At 34.4% G+C, this 19,548-nt stretch overlaps 2 protein-coding genes across 3 annotated transcripts; one reads left to right on the forward strand and one right to left on the reverse strand.

Moving 5' to 3' along the window:
• The first annotated feature begins 1,385 nt into the window (after positions 1 to 1,385).
• Positions 1,386 to 2,702, forward strand: LOC107911065 (AAA-ATPase At1g43910). The gene has a single exon (XM_041106488.1). The coding sequence runs from the start codon at positions 1,539 to 1,541 to the stop codon at positions 2,568 to 2,570; it is 1,032 nt and encodes a 343-aa protein (XP_040962422.1). The 5' UTR covers positions 1,386 to 1,538; the 3' UTR covers positions 2,571 to 2,702.
• Positions 2,703 to 4,639: 1,937 nt separating this feature from the next.
• On the reverse strand, positions 4,640 to 9,339 carry LOC107913049 (uncharacterized protein At2g29880-like). 2 transcript variants are annotated; one of them, XM_041106489.1, is made up of 6 exons: positions 8,990 to 9,339; positions 7,653 to 7,715; positions 7,078 to 7,418; positions 5,521 to 6,992; positions 5,204 to 5,435; positions 4,640 to 5,094 (listed from the first exon to the last, which is right to left on the reverse strand). In XM_041106489.1, the coding sequence occupies exons 4-6, from the start codon at positions 6,061 to 6,063 to the stop codon at positions 4,928 to 4,930; spliced, it is 942 nt and encodes a 313-aa protein (XP_040962423.1). In that variant the 5' UTR covers positions 6,064 to 6,992; positions 7,078 to 7,418; positions 7,653 to 7,715; positions 8,990 to 9,339; the 3' UTR covers positions 4,640 to 4,927. The 2 variants fall into 2 exon arrangements, with proteins under 2 accessions (XP_040962423.1, XP_016696975.1); XM_016841486.2 differs by lacking the exon at positions 4,640 to 5,094 and having other exon boundaries at positions 5,314 to 5,435; positions 8,990 to 9,335.
• Positions 9,340 to 19,548: the final 10,209 nt, after the last annotated feature.

Genomic DNA, 19,548 nt, shown 5'->3' on the forward strand with positions numbered 1-19,548 from the left:
TTTTATAAAAATGAAAAGGTAATTGAGATCATATTGTAGATTTGTTCAATTGAAAATTTTTTGGCTGGTTTTCTTTTACTCTCTCTTTTCTTTGCTTAAGCGCCAAAAGCATTGTTGTTTCTTTTGAATCGATAGCTTGTTGTCTTAAATCAGTAAGAAAACTGTATAAAAATTGTTTAATGAGAAGAAAATATAAGAAAATCTGGTAAAATCAACACTATTATATTGACGGTTGGGATAAAATAAATAGATGGCTACGTGGTAAGTTGTGTTTGGCTGAAAAAAAAATTTAACAGGTCTAACAGTTGGGGTAAAATGGGTAACAGTTTAATAGTTTAGGTACCAATTTTAAACCAAAAAAAGTTTTAAGTGCTAATTTAGAAAAACTAATATAGTTTAGATACCATTTTGTTGTTTAAGCCTAGAAAAAATGGTTTTGAAAAGTGTTATTTGTTAATTTTTTGTGTTCTCCATTACTATGAAAAATTGTGGTTAAAGGTCAAAATGTCTTTTTTGGACATGATAATGGAAAATTACAAATTAATTATGTTATATGATATTTAAATAATTTAATATAATAGTATATAAAGTATAAATTTTAAATATCTTTTAAGTAATTAATATAAATTATTTATAAAATGAATGATACATAAAAAATTTCAAAAACTTATATATAATAATAAATTATATTTAAATAATTGAATATAATGATATATAAAATATAAATTAATTTAATTTTTATATACTTTTAAAATAGTTAATATAAATAAGCATATAATGTTGTTGTTGATTGACTTAAAAAAAAAAATTCAAAGTAGCATAGGAGATCATCTTCAGCATTAGATCCATCCTTAGATTTTGTTCTTTCCTTGTTTTCTTTCTTCATTATATTTCTTAGTAAATATCTAATTTTCTTCGATTCTTTATTGAGTAAAATCATTCAATTTTCATTAAAAATTCCATTTTCTATACTGTTTTTTTTATTATTATTTCAATACATAAAGACAGCACTTCGGTTTTTTTTTAATAAAATATTTCAGTTGAACATTATTTGTTTAATAAATTTATATATGAATTACATTATGTTCATATTATGTTATATTTTTATATCCTATCATATTTTTAAATTGTGTACCTAAAATTAGCCTCTTGTACATATTGATATTATTGAGGGACAATCTACACCCCATGCACACTACCACTACTAAACTACCATAAAGAGCTAGCCGTCCCCTGTTTTGGGATGGGGTGTGAACCCTTGGCCAATCAACGCAGTGTTATACTGAGAAGCTAGTGTTGTAGGGTACTGGGGTGGGACCATTAGCCTGTTCCGTTCAAACAGTTCACGCTGTTAATGTTTATCTCCAGGAGACTTCCACAGTTTCGCACACTGATCTTATGATATATATGTATATAAGGGAATGCAAATGTACTGAGTGTTCCTCACCCTTCACTCAACTGCTCCATTGATTTTGTTTTCTTTCTGTGTTTTCCACACAGAAGAAGCAAAACAAAGGAAGAATATAAAATTGGGTACAATGTTGAAAGAGTTACCTTCTTTGTCTACTATTCTCTCCGCTTATGCTTCTATTTCAGCCATGGCTATGTTAATCCGAACCATCTTAAATGAAATGCTCCCTGAAAGAATGACAAACTACATCTTCTCTATGATTTACGACTTCACTTCTGCTTACTTCTCATCCGACTTCACCTTCATAATCGAAGACCGATGGCACGCTGGCGATAACCAATTGTTTCGAGCTGCGGAGATCTACTTTCCCACCATAATTGGACCCTCCAGCGATAGCCTTCTCGTAGGTTTCGATAAGTCCAGTGATCCCACCGCACCACCAAAACCTAGCATCCCTGTTGATTGCAGGTTCAAGGATGATTTTGATGGCATACGCTTGGAATGGACTTTATCTTCTATTGAACCCAAAAAGTATTACGTCCCTACTAAGAGATTCTTCAGCTTGACCTGCAACAAAAGGGATAGAGAAAGAGTTGAGCAAAGGTACTTTCCTTATATTAACAGAACTGCACAAGAAATTCTGAACAAGAGTGACAGCCTCAGCATTTACACTTATGATAAAAAATGTTCTATGTGGGAGCCGACTGCTTTCAAGCACCCTTCAACATTTGAGACCCTGGCAATGGAGCCCCAGCTTAAGGAATTTATAATGAAGGATCTTGATTCATTCATGGAACGCGAGGAGTTCTTCGAGAACGTTGGCAGGGCTTGGAAACGAGGGTACCTTTTTTATGGTCCACCCGGAACAGGAAAATCATCATTGGTTGCTGCAATTGCGAATTACATGAGATCCAATGTATATGATCTTCAGTTTCAAGGCGTTAGAAACGATTACGATCTCAGCCGCATACTCACATCCACCACAAACCGCTCCATTCTTCTCATTGAAGACATAGATTGCATCACAACAGCATCACATGATCGAACCAAGGTCATAGAAAAACGTGAAGTAGAAGAAGATGAAGATGAGAACAAACGTCCCTTCTCTATCAACTATGGGATAATTCATTCGTTTCTCTCCTTATCTTGGTTTGATTGACGTTGAAACAAGTTTCTGAAGTCACTAATTTAACATAACTTTGTAGGTAACACTATCAGGCTTACTCAACTTCATTGATGGATTGTGGTTGAGCTGTGGGAATGAAAGAATCATAATCATTACCACAAATCAGAAAGTAAAGTTGGATCCAGCGCTGCTACGGCCGGGGCGAATGGATGTGCATATTTACATGGGATATTGTAGTCCAGCAGGATTCAGAAAACTTGCAGCTTCATATCTTGGGATCAAAGATGACAAACTGTTTGGATGCATTGATGATGTGATTAAAAGTATTGAAGCGACTCCAGCTGAAGTGGCACAACAACTGATGATCAGTGATGAACCCAAAGTTGCACTCCAAGGTCTCATCGAATTTCTTAACAGCAAGAAGAAGGGTATAGAGGAAGCTGCAGTTGAAGAGAAGAAGACAAAATTCAATGCTTTCTGGGTCTGAGACACTGAAATATTTTTGACTTAATTTAGCTATCTGTCTTAAAAGCGGGTAAACTTGTTGTGGCATTTACAAAAGAGTTTTGACTCCATATCATCAAAAGAGTGTGCTTCATGACAATCTTCATGGTTGCATTTCTTTCCTAAATCAATTTAGGATCCTGGTGCATTGATATTGACATTTTAAATGTGAAGGCGGAAATAACATCAACGCAAAATTCTTCCAGGTGTCCAAACATTTAAACTTTCCCCCCTGAATCTAACAGCTATTTTCTCCTCCTATAATCTATATCAATTTTTGCAATAACCCAATATATACGTGGGCCCAATCTGGGGCTAGCTGCTTCTTTTAGCATTAAGAAAAGTAAAAGTCAGCTTGGGTTAACCTTCCAAACCTAAGCCCACTAATCACAATGTCTACCCAAAATCATTCCTTCGTTAATTGTTACTCATCTAAACCTCTTTCATAGTTTTAGGAATGGTCTAATTATGAATTTTTTAAATTTAGTCTTTTTTTACTTTTAAATTTTAAAAAATAAAAATTAATCTTTGAACTTAGCAATTTTTTTATCTAAGTCGTTAAACTTTTTTATTCACATTATTCTATGACATTGGCAATTTTTCCCAATTTAATCCATAATTTTGGATACCATTAAGATATAATGATGTTGCAGTCTAAAATTGTTTTATATATTTTCTTTAGTTTTTTTTTAAATTTTATATTATTTTTTAAAAAAAAAATTCAAGTGATGATATAAAAAAATTCAAGTTCTATGACAATTTAGAAAAAGTTATCACGTTTCAAAAGTAATGTGAACAAAAAATTTTAAGAGAACAAGTTGAGAAATTTTATCAAGTTTAAGGACTAAATGTTTCATTATTCCTTTCAATAATTTAGTTATTTTCTTGTCTGATTTAAAAATTGAAGTTCATCAATAACATCTTAACCGAGTTCTATTAAATTTAAGGGAATAACTTACTTAGGGCCAGTTTTTTATTGTTTTTGAGAAGTGCTTTTGAAAAGTGCTTTTCAGAAGTGCTTTTGAGAAATTTGTGTGTTTGGCATTGCTGTTAAAAAGTGCTTTTGAAGAATAAAATGTCTATTTTAGACATCAGATTATAAAGTAACAAATATGTATTTAAATAATGTTCAAATTAGTTAATATTATGATATTTTAGCAAAAATATAAAAAAATAATTTATTATAACTTATTGTTAATATTTTAATATATAATATTAATTTTAAAAATTTCTAAGTAATTAATATTAATTATTTATAAAAATTAATTAGAATATATAAACTATATTTAAATATTTAAATATAAAAATTAAATATTGTAATTAGATATTGACACGATTATATTATTATAAAAAGTATTTTTTATTTTTAATTAATGCTTTTAACACATTTTATTATTTTATTTTAAAATGTATTTGAATATATAACTCATATATTTACTAACATAACATAGAAAACATAAACCTAACGAATTAAAATATTACATATATTTGGATAAAAGTTTTAAAAAGGGATAATATTTATATATCAAATATAAATACTAAAAATTTTACAATATCATTACAATTTAAAGTGAATTCATTAAACTAGAAGTTATAGCATCTCTTGTTAATTTCATTTCAAAACCACTTGAATTGTTTGATTCAGTGTCATCATCACCGTCATCATCACCGTCATCATCGTCGTCGTCATCATCACTTTCTCGACCATGCGCATTTTCTGAATCAATATCTTCGTATTCCATAAAATCTGCATCATTTCTACCGACATGTTTTCGGATAAAATTGTGTATCGTCATTGTAGCAACAACGATCATCGTTTGCTTCTCAAAACTATAACTTGGCATATCCCTTAAAATGACCCATTTTTTTTTCAAAACACCAAAAGTTCATTCAATCACGCTACGTAATGATGAATGTGAATGATTGAATATCTCTTCTTTACCAGATACCGGTCTACCTCTACGAAAGTCAGGTAAATGATATCGCTGACCTCTATATGGTCCAAGATAACCTTTCATTTGAGGATATCCAGAATCAACAAGATAATATTTTCCTACAAGTCATAACATAATAAACAATTAATCATATTACTTTATTAAAATTATGAATTAAAGAACTTATAATTTATTATTTAAAAAATCACATATAAAAAAATATCTAACCATTTGGTGGGTGCGGAAATTTGTATTTCGGATCTCGAATTGCATCAAGAAATATTCTAGTGTCATGTGCCGATTCTTCCCATCCAGCCATGACAAAGGTGAAACACATATTAAAATCACATACTGCCATAACATTTTGAGTCGGGATACCTTTTCTTCCAATATAGGGAATTTGTTCATTTGGTGGAAGAATAGCGGCAATGTGAGTACCATCAATTGCACCAATGCAATCCTGAACAAATAATCATATTACTCTCGTGCATATTTTTAATCAACCAAAAATATTAAAATATAATAATATAAAATTAAATTTTAACCTTAAAATGCGGCATATATCTAGAATCATTACGTATTTGTTCGGGTATTGAGCTAAAAAAAGGATCTTCGGGTGCAATTAGATCAGTGGCCATCCTTGAAACTTTTTCAAGCACAGTTGCAAAGTGTCGACTTATTGTTGATCCAGACCTCTGAAATCTTTCTCGACATTGGAAAACTTTTGCGCCGGTGCCCAAGATGTATAAAAAAATTCCCAACATTTCAGTAGAAGATATGTTTCTTGAAGTTTGCAAGTTGTATCTTGTCTCCAAAACTCTCAACAAACTTGTGAATACCGTTTTAGACATCCTAAAATTAATCATACAACGTGATTCATGACCGTCGAGTATCTCTCGTATCCATGTCTCACCTGACTGTTTTGAATCCATGTATGGTTGCCTCGATATATACTTCTCGTAATATAAATGTATGGAAGAAGATGCAGCAACGAATAATCGATTAAAACATTCCATGCGTTGTAAAATCTCTTTCTTTTCTCTTTCATCATCATTTTCATCACCGCTGTAATCCTCAACTATACTCATCACCTGTGAAAAAATTTTATATCCAAAATCATATTTAAACAACTATTGATAAAACTAATTTAGTATAAATAAGTAGAACATAAAATCAATATCCAAAGACCAAACATAAACAACTATTAATAAAACTAGATTACACATAAATAAATAGAATATAAATTCAATATCCAAAGACCAAACATAAACAACTATTAATAAAACTAGATTACACTTAAATAAATAGAACATAAATTCAATATCCAAAAACCAAACATAAATAAATATTGATAAAACTAGTTTAACGTTGTTGTTTAGTCACATAATAGATATCTCTTAATCCACATTGAAGATCAGAAAATGTTCAACTATCCTCCATTTCCGACTTAAGCCACAAAGCTCTAATCTTGGGATTAATTGATAAAAACATAATTCGCTTGTCCTTATTGAGCAATAATTTAAGTGCGAAAAAGTATAGCGAACTAGCTTCTGGAACTTCCTCCGACATGCTGTCAAGCTACTTTGACTGCTTGCGGAATACCATATGGATCCATAACAGGAGTCAAACTAGATGTGGCTTGACTCATATTGTCAGCTGCATTGCATAATTTTTCTATTTGACTGGACAATCTAGCAGCCCCTCCAATTTGCTTTGACGATTTCTTTCTTCCAGTTTTAAAATGTGAACTTGATGTCTCCGGGTTTTTTCTTTTTTGACCGTTCCCATCAATTTGAACATCATTTGAAATGTGAACATCATTTCTCATATTCTCTTCTTCATTCTCTTCAGGTATTTCGTTGGTAACATCCTCAAAAAAATCACTCCGGAGTGTACCAGAAGAAGGTGCCCATGCTTTATCTCCTGTTGCAACTATCCCCATGAACATTTGATCTAACTTCCCTTCAAATTCGGGATCAATGCCCGAAGTTCGAAATTTTTGAGCTTCAGGCACAACCTACATATAAAATGATAGTTTAATAACAGTAATTATCAATAAGCTCATAAATAAGAAAAAAAAATATTCAGAATTATTAATGTACCTGTAGCCTACTCTCCCACCAATCATCCGATGCATCAACCGTTCTTTTTATAGGATTCCACCCTAAACCAGTATCTTCGCCTTTAAGTTTCTTCCAAGCTTTCCATTCTTTTTTTAGGGCATCCCACCTATTTTTAAGTTGTCTTTGTGAAAAACCCTTTCCCGTTTCTTTCTCAAAGTTGGTCATTATTTTCAACCATCCTTCTCTCGTAAAATGTGAGTACCAGGCCTATTGCCTTTCAATATCTCTTTAATACAAATATCACAAAATATTTCTGTCAATCTCTTATCCCACATTGCTTTCACCTTGTCACCACTAACTTCAACCGCCGAAGTACTCATCTATTGTGTATACGAACATATTCGTTGAAGCCAGTAAAGCAATCAAGAAAATCAAACATTCCATAAGTATATTTGTTTACATGTATATGAAAATACATATTCTAATATGAAAATACATATTCTAATATTAATTTTACCAAAGAATTTTGCAAAATGATACATCAATGTTAACTGCATCCAACTATTCAAAATCCAAGGCAAAAGCAATAAAAGAAACGTAATAAGCTCACAAACCTGGGATTTACTTTGTCAAGTCCAAGAACCAAGGAATTCCAGAATAGGTTTATTGAGAATAAGCTGAAAATAGTAAAGGGGAAATAAATTAAAAAATAATATATTGTAAATCAATCATATTAAACTTAAATATATTGTAAATCATTTACAAAATATATTGTAAACCATATTAAACTTTTTTAACCTTAGTAATAAGAGAAAACTTTGATAAAACTTTAACTTACTGCATAATAAACCAAGAATTCAAGAGAAGATAAATAAACAAACTTTTTTAACTATGCAATTAAAAACAGATGAAATTAACTATGAAATTAACCTTTTTTAACTATGTTTGATCCTAAAAGGGATGTATAAACGGATGAAATTAACCTTTTTTTAACTATGGAAACAACAATGCCAAATAATGAAGCTTTTCATGCTACAATAATTTACTGTGAAAAAGAGAAGATAAATAAATAAACTTAAAACAAGCATGTGAGTGTCAGAGTATAAAAGGCTAAATATTTCAAAATATCTAGAAATAATCCAACAAGCCACCTAAAGCTTGTCTGCATAATCACTGCTTGCTTAAAAGACAGCTTAGAACAAAATCTGACCAGCAACATTAACATAATTCTCTTCCAATCATTCCAATAAACAAACAAGAGGTTCAATTTATACATCCCTTTTAGGATCAAACATGCCAACCTTATCAAACAGTTTAGCTAGTAAGTTATTCAATAGTTCTTCATTATCCAATACAAGGAATCACAGGTGTCCAAAATACTTAGACAACACAGTATAATAAATACTTTCAGTTTATCGCATTCGGCATTAGCTATATGATCAATGGCAGAGCAAAAATTCAATAAAGCCTTCAAATTTAAAATGCCATTTCTCAAACCAGTCGACTGTGAAACATATCAGTCTTTGACCTTAGTTTCAGAGTAATACATCTTAAAAGCTTTAGGTAGATAAACAGGCAACCAGAACCCAAACAGATTGAAGCACCAAAACCCCATATTAGCCAAAGCCAGCACTCTTCCTACGTAAACTCTCTTACCAGACCCCGCATACTCGTTATCCACCATTGTAAACTCACACCTCAACCAGTCTACCAGGCTAAAAATCCTCGTATTGTAAACCAAAACATGCACGTCAATTGAATATTGCTAGAGTGCGATTCAGCAAGAGAAGTCGATTATTCTTTTTCATCTCTTAACAGCAAAAGCAGTATAAAGAAATACCAGCAAATCAACAGCTTCAAACTCTTAATGAAAAGCAAATCAACAGCTTCAAAATATTAAACAGAAGAAGAACTAATAAAACAGAAGAATAAATATAAAAGAAACTCTCACCTGCTGCGGAAGAGGAACAAAGAACAGAAAATAGAGCTTTGAAAGCTGAAAATGGGGAAAAGAAATCGGGTATAAAGCCTGGAGATAAAAGGAGAAATTTTCGGGTATAAAGAAATCGGGTATAAAGCTTGGAGAAATTTGTGTGTTTGGCAGAGGGGAAAGAACAGGGAACCAGCAGAGGGGAAAGGGGAGAAGACAGGGGTATTTGGTAAATTTTCGTCCAAAAGCAGCTACAGCAGAAGAAAAGGAGAATTCTTTGGCTTCTCCGTCTAAAGAGAAGCATTTTTGGGATGGAGAAATTTTAAGCTAAAAGGAGGTTGTTCTTTGCTCCTTTTAAGATAAAAGTGCTTTTGGGTGAAAAAGTCAGTTTGAAACGGAATAAAGAACGGGGCCTTAGAATATCCTAAAAATTAAGGTTTATAGGCACCAATAAAATTTACCACATCATCAAATTTTAAAGACATGAAATTATTATTATACACTCATCTATAAAAATTTTATTTTATGGACCTTTCTCATCATATTATTCATGGTCCCTTTCTAATTATTTAATAACATCTCAACAATTTTTTTCATATCATTGATAAATAATTTTGGAATTTTTTTTACCTTGAATCTCAAACCTAAAACCTTGAACCCTAAATTTAGGAACCCGAACCCTAAACCCAAAAAAACCTAGAATCACAAACTCTTGAACTTTGAATCCTAAACCCTGAGCCCAAACCCTAAAATTTAAATCCTGAATCCAAACCCTGAACCTCGAGATTCAAGGCAAAATAATTACCAAAATTATGTGTCAATGACATGAAAAAATTGCACAAAAATTACTATTTTTTTAAAAAAATTGGTTGCACAAAAATAAAAAAATATTAACTTATGAAAAAAATGATTAAAATTTGTAAAAGAAAAAAAGATGTTTGTTTATAATTTAAAAAATTAATTATTTTAAGTAATTTAATTAAAGTTAAATTAAGTTAGAGAAGATATTAGATATAGATGAGTGTATAATAATATTTTATTATCTTTAAAATTTAATGATATGACATTATTTTATTGGTGCCTAAAAATTATACTTTTTAGGATGACCTTAATATAATTTATTCTATAAATTTAAATATGTATTATCGATTATACTTTAATTTTTAAACTAAATATTTGATTAATAAAACACTTCTTATTCAAATTTAACGAAAACTCATTAACAATATTATTAAATGAAGTGTAAATTTACACATCAAATGTGTGAAAATAAAAGTAGATGGGTAAAATTGAAAAGTTCAAGGAGTGAGGCATAATTAAAGCTTTACATGTCTGCCATGTATGGGCAATTTACCTAAAAAAGCCGTTTTTTTTTAAATTTACCGAAATGGGCCGATTCTTTGATTATTTACCAGAATGGTCCATTTTTCGGGAAATCGCATCCACGTCAGCGAGATGTCAGGGTACGTGTCAGGACATCGAGTCCACGTCAACAGGTCGTGCTGGCGTGGACGCGATGTCCTGCCACGTAGCGCGTTCTAGGGGACGCGATTTTGATGTTGATTTCACGTTTGGTTTTTTTGGCTTTTAGGGTTTAGGGTGCAGGCTTTTTAGGGTTTAGGGGTCCCGGAATAAATTATTTCGAGTTGACGTTTCTGGTCAAATAGTATAAAATCGCGCCCTCGAGGATGCTAATTGAGAAGAAATTGTGAAATCGTGCCCTCGTGGACGCGATTTTGCTATAGTTGGTCATGTAAGAAATAATTTTTTTTTGACGTTTCTGAGTAAATAGTATAAAATCGCGCCCTCGTGGACGCGATTTTGCTATAGTAGCAAGTTTGGGCTGAGGCTATAAATTAGGCAGAAAATGTTCTTAATGCATAAGTCATAGCAGAAACATTTTAGAGAGGCTAAGAAAGTAAGAGTTTCAAAATGAGTGAACGTATTAGTGCTGTTATTTACTACGATGGTGAGGTTTGCCACACCAAGAATGCTGTTGTTTTTTTGTCGGAGAATACGGTGCGACTGTCATTTAACCAGAACATAGATTTGATAGAACTTCGTAAAAGAATTAGGCGTAAAATCTTCGGAACAACGCCAATGAAAGTTCTGTCAATCACGTATCGATTTTGTTCTTGTGTTGATTCGGTGACATACGACTCGTTCGACATAAAATGTGCTCGTAGCTTGGAGGTAATGGTGCAGACTCATCTTGGTAGCGGAGCAACTTATATTGAGTTATATGTACAATTTACGTCGCCAACTGATGTACTTCCGTCTGATGTTCGAGATGTATACACGACCCCTGACCGACACTCGGTTAGCGGGTTACAAAATACGAAATAGCCCATGTTCGGTAGCGGTGTCGAATCCACATCCCCCGTAAGGCACTCTGTCGGTGGATGGGACATGTACGTTGGTGGCTCGACGTTTGACGCTGGAAATACGTACTGGGGAACTGTATCAAGTTCTAGTGGATGGCAATCTACATCCAATTGGGGACGTTATCAAATGCCAAGAAGAAGGGATGATGTACTACCTACGACATCAACCGGTGAGGGGACGTCGTACGCTGCAAATGATTGTGGGTTAGAAGATGACTCCGATATGGATCCACCTTGAGAGCCCGGGTCGGATGGTGCAGAGGTGGGATTATTTTCTGAACCGGAGCCTATTCCAACAGAAGGTGAAGATGGTGAAAGGAGTTCAGATGATGAAGAAAATCCACGATTCAGAGCATACTCACCTCCAGCCCACATGCATAATGTCGATCTGGCAGCAGATGATGCGTTAGAGTTTCCAGATCTACCACACCGGTTGCGCGATCGTACAAGTTCGGGGGTAGATTTCAGTGAACTTGAAGTTGGTAATCAGTTTACCAATAATGATTGTTTTATTGGTGCTTTGAAATAGCATAGCATCAAAAACGGCGTTAATTACCACGTCGTTAAATCAAAATCTGTTAAGTTTGATGTGAAGTATGCGGTGCAAGACGGCACATGTTCATGGAAAATCATCTCCTCGTTAAGGAAAGAACAGGGTTGTGGGAGATAAAAAGTACAAAGGTCCACATACATGCGCTGCAGGTACAACATTGAATGTATCTGAATAATAATTTTATTTTGCCATGTTGCATTATTTAATGTACTCCCTCTGTAGGTGTTTCACAAGATCATCCCAAAATGGATTCAGTGCCGGTGATAATTGCCAATATCCGTAGCCAAATGGGGTACACGCCCTCTTACCGCAAGGCGTGGATAGCTAAGCAAAAGGCGTTGGAGAAGATGCATAGTGGGTAGGATGCCACATATAATGAAATATGGCAGTGGTGTCAGGTGCTAGAGAGATACGTCTCAGGTGCCATCACAGACCTTGAAACGAAAAATGCGTACTACAACGACCGATTGCTACGTGGATGCCAAGTGTTCAAACGCCTATTTTGGACCTTTAAGCAATGTCGAGACGCATTTCCATACTGCAAGCCGTTGGTACAAATTGACGGTACCTTCATGTTCGGTATGTATACTCATCGGCTATTGGTTGCAGTTGCACAGGACGGCGGTGGGAGAATTCTTCCAATTGCATTTGCAATAACACCGGGGGAGTCGTCTGATGACTGGGATTTCTTCCTCTCTAGGTTAAGGAGGCATGTGTGCCCCCAACCTGATATTTGCATTATTTCAGATCGGGGTACCAGTATACTAGCTGCATTTGATCGAGAGGGAAGCTTGTGGCAGCGCACACACCATAGATATTGCCTAAGACACGTTGCTTCGAACTACTACAGGCAATATCCATCTAAGAGCGAACGACGACAAGTGACCAACATGGGTATTTACTCTATAACTGTATTATTTCGTTTGTCAATTTACCTTAGTTTTATTGGTAGAAGTGGTATAAAATATTCACTATGAACTTATATTGCTAGGGTATGAAATAAATAAAGATCGTTTTCACGATATGTTGGCAATTTTACGATTCCAAAATGAAGAAGGGGCGGACTACCTTTCTAACATACGTTTCGAACAGTGGGCACAAGCATACAATGGAGGCCTACGATATGGCCATATGACGTCGAACCTGGCAGAATGCATAAATTCTGTTCTTAAAGGAACGCGCCATCTACCGATAACATCGGTTGTGCGTGAGACATATTTCCGTTTGGCGACGCTATTTCCAAAGCGAGCAGCAACTTATGCAGGCCAGATGCAATGTGGCCATGTATGGTGCAGTAAGGTAGTTCAAGAAATTAACAAAGCGAAGGCGAGGGCAAACATCATGCACACAGTGTTGCACGATCGAGACAATTTATGGTTTCGCGTGACGGAGTTTGACAAACCGCACCAAGGTGTTGTTGGGGGCAATATCGTGTACACTTGCGAAACAGGACGTGTGACTGTGGGAAGTTTGATGCACTTCGTTATCCATGCGCTCATGTTATTGCAGCTTGTCAAAAATTCCGTCTGGATCCGCTGAGTTATGTGGACGAAGTGTACAAATTAGAAAACATGTACAACGTATGGAGACACGTTTTCCCATCGGTCCCAGATGAACGTAAGTGGCCGCCCGTATCTCTTACTCATTTTAAGCTGTTACCGGATAGAGAATTGCGTCGCAAGCCGAAGGGTCGACCTTGCTCCACTAGAATACGGAACAATATGGATGTCCGTGAGCGAACCAGCCAACAGAAGTTGTGCGGATGGTGTAGGAACCCAGGCCATACAAGTCGATCATGCCCTAATCGCAATAGTTGAATGTAATTGTAGAAAAATTATATTTTTATTCAATTATTAATTGATAATTGTCATAATTGTTAGTAAAATTATCAAATTACTTTAATTTCTTAATTGTTATTACCAGTCAAAACATTTTACCAAATCTAACATTATGTAAAACTATGTAAAATTATTAAGCCCGATAACTTTTGTTAATGGTTAGTAAATTTTTCAAATTATGTAAAATTATTAAGCCCAAAAAAGTGTGTTAATGGTTAGTAAGATTATCAAATTAGGTAAAATTATGTTATGGTTTTTAAATAAATTAGGTTAGGGTTTTTAATTAAATTAGGGTAGGGTTAAGGTTTTTAATTAAATTAGGTTAAGGTTAGGGTTTTTAATTAAATTAGGTTAGGGTTAGAGTTTTTAAATAAATTAGGTTAAGGTTAAGGTTTTTAATTAAATTAGGTTAAGGTTAGGGTTTCAATTAAATTAGGTTAGGGTTAGGGTTAAATTAGGTTAAGGTTAGGGTTTTTAATTAAATTAGGGTAAGGTTAGGGTTTTTAATTAAATTAGGGTAGGGTTAGGGTTTTTAATTAAATTAGGTTAAGGTTAGGGTTTTAATTAAATTAGGTTAGGGTTAGGGTTAGGGTTAAATTAGGCTAAGGTTAGGGTTTTTAATTAAATTAGGGTAAGGTTAGGGTTTTTAATTAAATTAGGATAGAGTTAGGGTTTTAAATTAAAGTAGGTTAAGGTTAGGGTTTTAATTAAATTAGGTTAGGGTTAGGGTTAAATTAGGTTAGGGTTAGGGTTTTTAAATAAATTAGGTTAAGGTTAGGGTTTTTAATTAAATTAGGGTAGGGTTAGGGTTTTTAATTAAATTAGGTTAGGGTTAGGGTTTTTAAATAAATTAGGTTAAGGTTAGGGTTTTTAATTAAATTAGGTTAGGGTTAGGGTTTTAATTAAATTAGGTTAGGGTTAGGGTTAAATTAGGTTAGGGTTAGAGTTTTTAATTAAATTAGGGTAAGGTTAGGGTTTTTAATTAAATTAGGATAGGGTTAGGGCTTTTAATTAAATTAGGTTAAGGTTAGGGTTTTAATTAAATTAGGTTAGGGTTAGGGTTAAATTAGGTTAGGGTTAGGGTTTTTAAATAAATTAGGTTAAGGTTAGGGTTTTTAATTAAATTAGGGTAGGGTTAGGGTTTTAATTAAATTAGGTTAGGGTTAGGATTTTTAATTAAATTAGGTTAGGGTTAGGGTTTTTAAATAAATTAGGTTAAGGTTAGGGTTTTTAATTAAATTAGGTTAGGGTTAGGGTTTTTAATTAAATTAGGTTAGGGTTTTTAATTAAATTAGGGTAAGATTAGGGTTTTTAATTAAATTAGGGTAGGGTTAGGGTTTTTAATTAAATTAGGTTAAGGTTAGGGTTTTAATTAAATTAAGTTAGGGTTAAGGTTAGGGTTAAATTAGGTTAGGGTTAGGGTTTTTAAATAAATTAGGTTAAGGTTAGGGTTTTTAATTAAATTAGGGTAGGGTTAGGGTTTTTAATTAAATTAGGGTAGGGTTAGGGTTTTTAATTAAATTAGGTTAGGGTTAGGGTTTTTAATTAAATTAGATTAGGGTTAGGGGTTTTAAATAAATTAGGTTAGGGTTAGGGTTTTTAATTAAATTAGAGTAGGGTTAGGGTTTTTAATTAAATTAGGGTAGGGTTAGGGTTTTTAAATAAATTAGGTTAAGGTTAGGGTTTTTAAATAAATTAGGTTAGGGTTAGGGTTTGGGTTTGAAATAAATTACGATTTTTATTACATCAAATAGAACTTCTATTTTATTATATCAAATAATATCAAAATAACTCGGGAAAATTTCTATGCGTATTACATCAAATAAACTTCTATTTCATTACATCAAATAATAAATTTTAATACGGTAATTAATGTCTATGACCGGGGGATTCGGTTCCACATGGCGGCGGTCGACGGTTACGCGCTGGATTCCTCCTTCCTCTAGCTTCTGGCGGCGGTTGTTCTTCCTCCGGTGGTGATTGTTGTTCTTCCGGTTCGGCGTCTGGTTGTCGGACTTGGGACGATGATCCACCTTCAAAGAATAGTGTATGTGGAGGTGTTTGCATCATGAACGGCGACGGTGTTTGAAAGCCATGCGTTGCTGGCGATTGGTAAAAAGGAGAGCTCCCCGACGGCCCCCCTTGCGACCCCTCCTGCGCCGTTGCCCTAGTTATCGGTGGTCCGCTTGGCATAACAGGAAATGGAGTTGATCCGGGCATTTGGCTCCAACCTGCCATAGGATTCGGAAAAGGATACATGTACGGGTTTGGGTACATATAAGGGCTAGGAAACACACCTAGCATTATAGGGAAAGGCGATTGCGTCGGTATCATCTGTTGAATTACTGCGTCAGGTGACTGCGTCGGTGCTCTCATTGGGGCCGGTGATTGCATGCCCGCTAATGATGCGTCGGGTGACTGTATGGGCCTCGTTGAGGGGCTGCCTTCGAATTCTTCTCGTCTTGGATTTAGAGGCCCGCACCTTCCCCTTCCGAGACGTAATTGCCATTGCCTCTCCTCTGGCGTAAGTAAATACGGCTTCCTATGGATCCTAAACCATGGCATGTATTCTAGAACGCACGCTAACTCCGGAACGATGATTTCTTCCCGAGTAGGTAGATATTCATGCCGATTTTCCCACATTTCCGTGTACTCTGACCAGTATCTAGGTCAATCCATACCTAATAGCCGAAGGTCGATTTTGTGGTGATCGTCAAACACCTCAGAATTCGCAGGAATCGGTTGTCTACATCCAAACTGTCGTAGGACTCTGTCTGTCTGGTGGGGCTCCACAGTTGCATAGTTGATCAACACCACTTTCGCGTGCCAAGCGTTTGGATTTTGTAAAAACTCTTCCGGGATTACTGCCCGGATTACCGGATCCTCGTATGGTGTCCATTGAAACTACATGAACATGATAGAAATATCAGTTATATACATAATACATAATACTAAATACTATATACCGGTCCCACTAGCGAATGTATGGAAATATCTATTTGCAATAATACTTACTTCTGCTTCCGACCGTTGCTCTAATAGAAGCCGTATATCTTCAAGTTCAGATGGTAATCCACGATAACTTGCCAGATGGTTCCACCTAATTAAATAAATTTTTAGCATACTTTTATTCTTACAAAATCTACATAACAATTCCAAAATGTAATATAAAATTTACCTCGTTACGAATGGGAATGTATGTGGGTGGTTCACTCGAGGACATAGAAATGGAAAGTGAAACCATGCCCATGATTGCAGTAGTGACAGGCAACCTCTAATGTTTGCTCTCCTCGGTCGTGTCGCCCCGCACATCTCCCGATATAATGTTCCAAGACGGCAGACCCCCAACTAAATTCACCGGCTCCTCTAAAATCAACGAGTTTTAGCAGCCACCTTAGATGTACACGGCTCCGTGACGTGTCGGGCATCAGATAACCTCCAATTATTTGAAGAATGTATGATCGAGCATATCGAATTCTTTCAATTTCGGTTGAATTTGCATTCAGATCGGGGAAGGTGGCACGTAACTAGCCCGTCTCCACCTTACCTCCATCCATTTTATCCGGAAGCCCAAAAGCTCGTAGCACACCGCCTCCCAATTGCTAGATTGGGCAGACCCGGTGACTGGGTGCCCGTCCACTGGCAATCCCAATTGCAGATGGACACCTTCTAGAGTGATAGTGCACTCACCACATGGAAGATGAAATGTGTGCATCTCGGGTCTCCACCTCTCGATCAACGCACTGATCAGTTTCGGCTCCAACTTGCATCCCCGGCCTACCGTCGCCACGTGCCAAAAACTCGCTTCCCGCAAGTAGTTCTCTACTAACGGTGATGGAGGACCATGCATATTCCGGATAGTGCATTCCAATACCCGATCTTCAGACTTTTATAACAAATAATAAATTAATAATTTTCTAAAAATACATAAATAAAAATATCTTAAATAATATTTAAAATTTAAATTTAATACTTACCATTTTCATTTGCTCCACCGATATGTGATTCCTATCAAGACGAATCAATGTTCCAGCCATTGATGAAAATATAAAAAAATTTTAAAATTATTTTTAAAAAATATAAAAAAATTTTGAAATTATTTAAAAAATGAAATTGATGGGAAATTGAAATTTAATATGGATTTGAGAGATTTTTGGAATGAAATTGAGAGGATTTTGGAAGGAAATTGAGAGTTTAAGAGAATTTTGGAAGGAAATTGAGAGGATTTGGAATGAAATTGAGATAAGATTTGTTTGTGAAAAAAAAGGGGTGGGGGGTTTTATAGTTTTTTTTACCGTTGGGGGGCAACGGTCAAATTTTTGACCGTTGGGGTACTATTCATGCGCGGGGGACATCGCGTCCTTGAGGGCACGATTTTCTTCCACGTCAGCAGGTCGCGTTGACGTGGACGCAATGTCCTGACACGTACCCTGACATCGCGCTGACGTGGACGCGATTTCCCTAAAAGTGGACCATTCCGGTAAATAATCAAAAAATCGGCCCATTTCGATAAATTTTGAAAAAAAACGGCTTTTTTAAGTAAATTGCCTGCCATGTACATCACATCATCAACCTATAAAATATTTTCAACGACTTCACAAATTAAAATTGACCACCACAATCAATTTTTATATTTTAATACACTGTCTATTTTACTTTTTCTTAATTTAATCCTTTTATTTTAATTTTGGTTTGAGACATCAGTCTTTGTATTTTTTTTAAATTAAAATTTACTTCCACAATCAATTATGTATAAAAATTATTAAATACAAAAAAAAAACTTAAAAATTATATATAACTGTTATATATTTATGATTATCAACCCAAAACCCAAATAAAATCTGGGTTGTTTGCCTGCAACCTAGATGAACCCTACCAGATGGATGCGTGCAGGTCTTATAGTGGGGGATCGCAAGGGGAGTTCGCAGCCCCAGTTCGCATATACCAATGAGGGCTCGCAAGGCGAATTCGCAGTTTTAGTTCGCATATACCCAAGTAGTTTGTATGTGGGGGGCTACGAAGTCTAACAGGCAGAATGGAACAGTACATGTGTCCAACATGCATAGAGTTTACTAAGAATGTCAATTTCATGAACAATAACCAATTATTTTCTTCAATGAGACACGACAAAAAAATACTCAATAATAACAAAAGTGATTCCTAGAATTTTGAAATCATGAAATTATCTTATAAGTTGAATTTTAATATTAATTTTTTTTAAAAAAATAGTTGTGATTTTTAACTTCATATAACCAAAAATAAATAAATAAATGATTCCGGCCAATTAAACTTCAAAGATATTTCATGTCGGCTTCCTCCATATTTCGTGTTTCACAAGAAGGTGCAATTTGCTCCCTCCCTTCCCCCATATTATTCTATACATTGTTTTATTTAAATAATAATAATAATAGCAATTTCTTTCAGAAATAAATCTACTATTAGTCCCTGTACTTTGCAAAAATTATGGATTTAGTTATTATACTTTAATTTGATCAATTTTAATCCCTATATTTTTTGAATTGGTCAATTTTAGTCCATGTACCTTTTGAATTTTGAAATTTTAGTGTTGACCAAAACAATACCAGTTAAATTCATTTGGTTAAATTCGATTACTAGTCTCGTATTATGGGTACAGTTATAAATTTAGCCCATATTCTCCAATTAGATCATCCTGAGACCCTATACTTTGTGAATTCTGAAATTTCAATCTAACAGAAACGACAATTGCTAATCCATTAACTAGATTTTTAGTGAGTAATATGTGAAAATAACATGTTGATATGACATTACACATTTGATATGATA

Source organism: Gossypium hirsutum, chromosome D11 (assembly GCF_007990345.1).
Source record: "Gossypium hirsutum isolate 1008001.06 chromosome D11, Gossypium_hirsutum_v2.1, whole genome shotgun sequence".
Classification (NCBI taxonomy): Eukaryota; Viridiplantae; Streptophyta; class Magnoliopsida; order Malvales; family Malvaceae; genus Gossypium; species Gossypium hirsutum.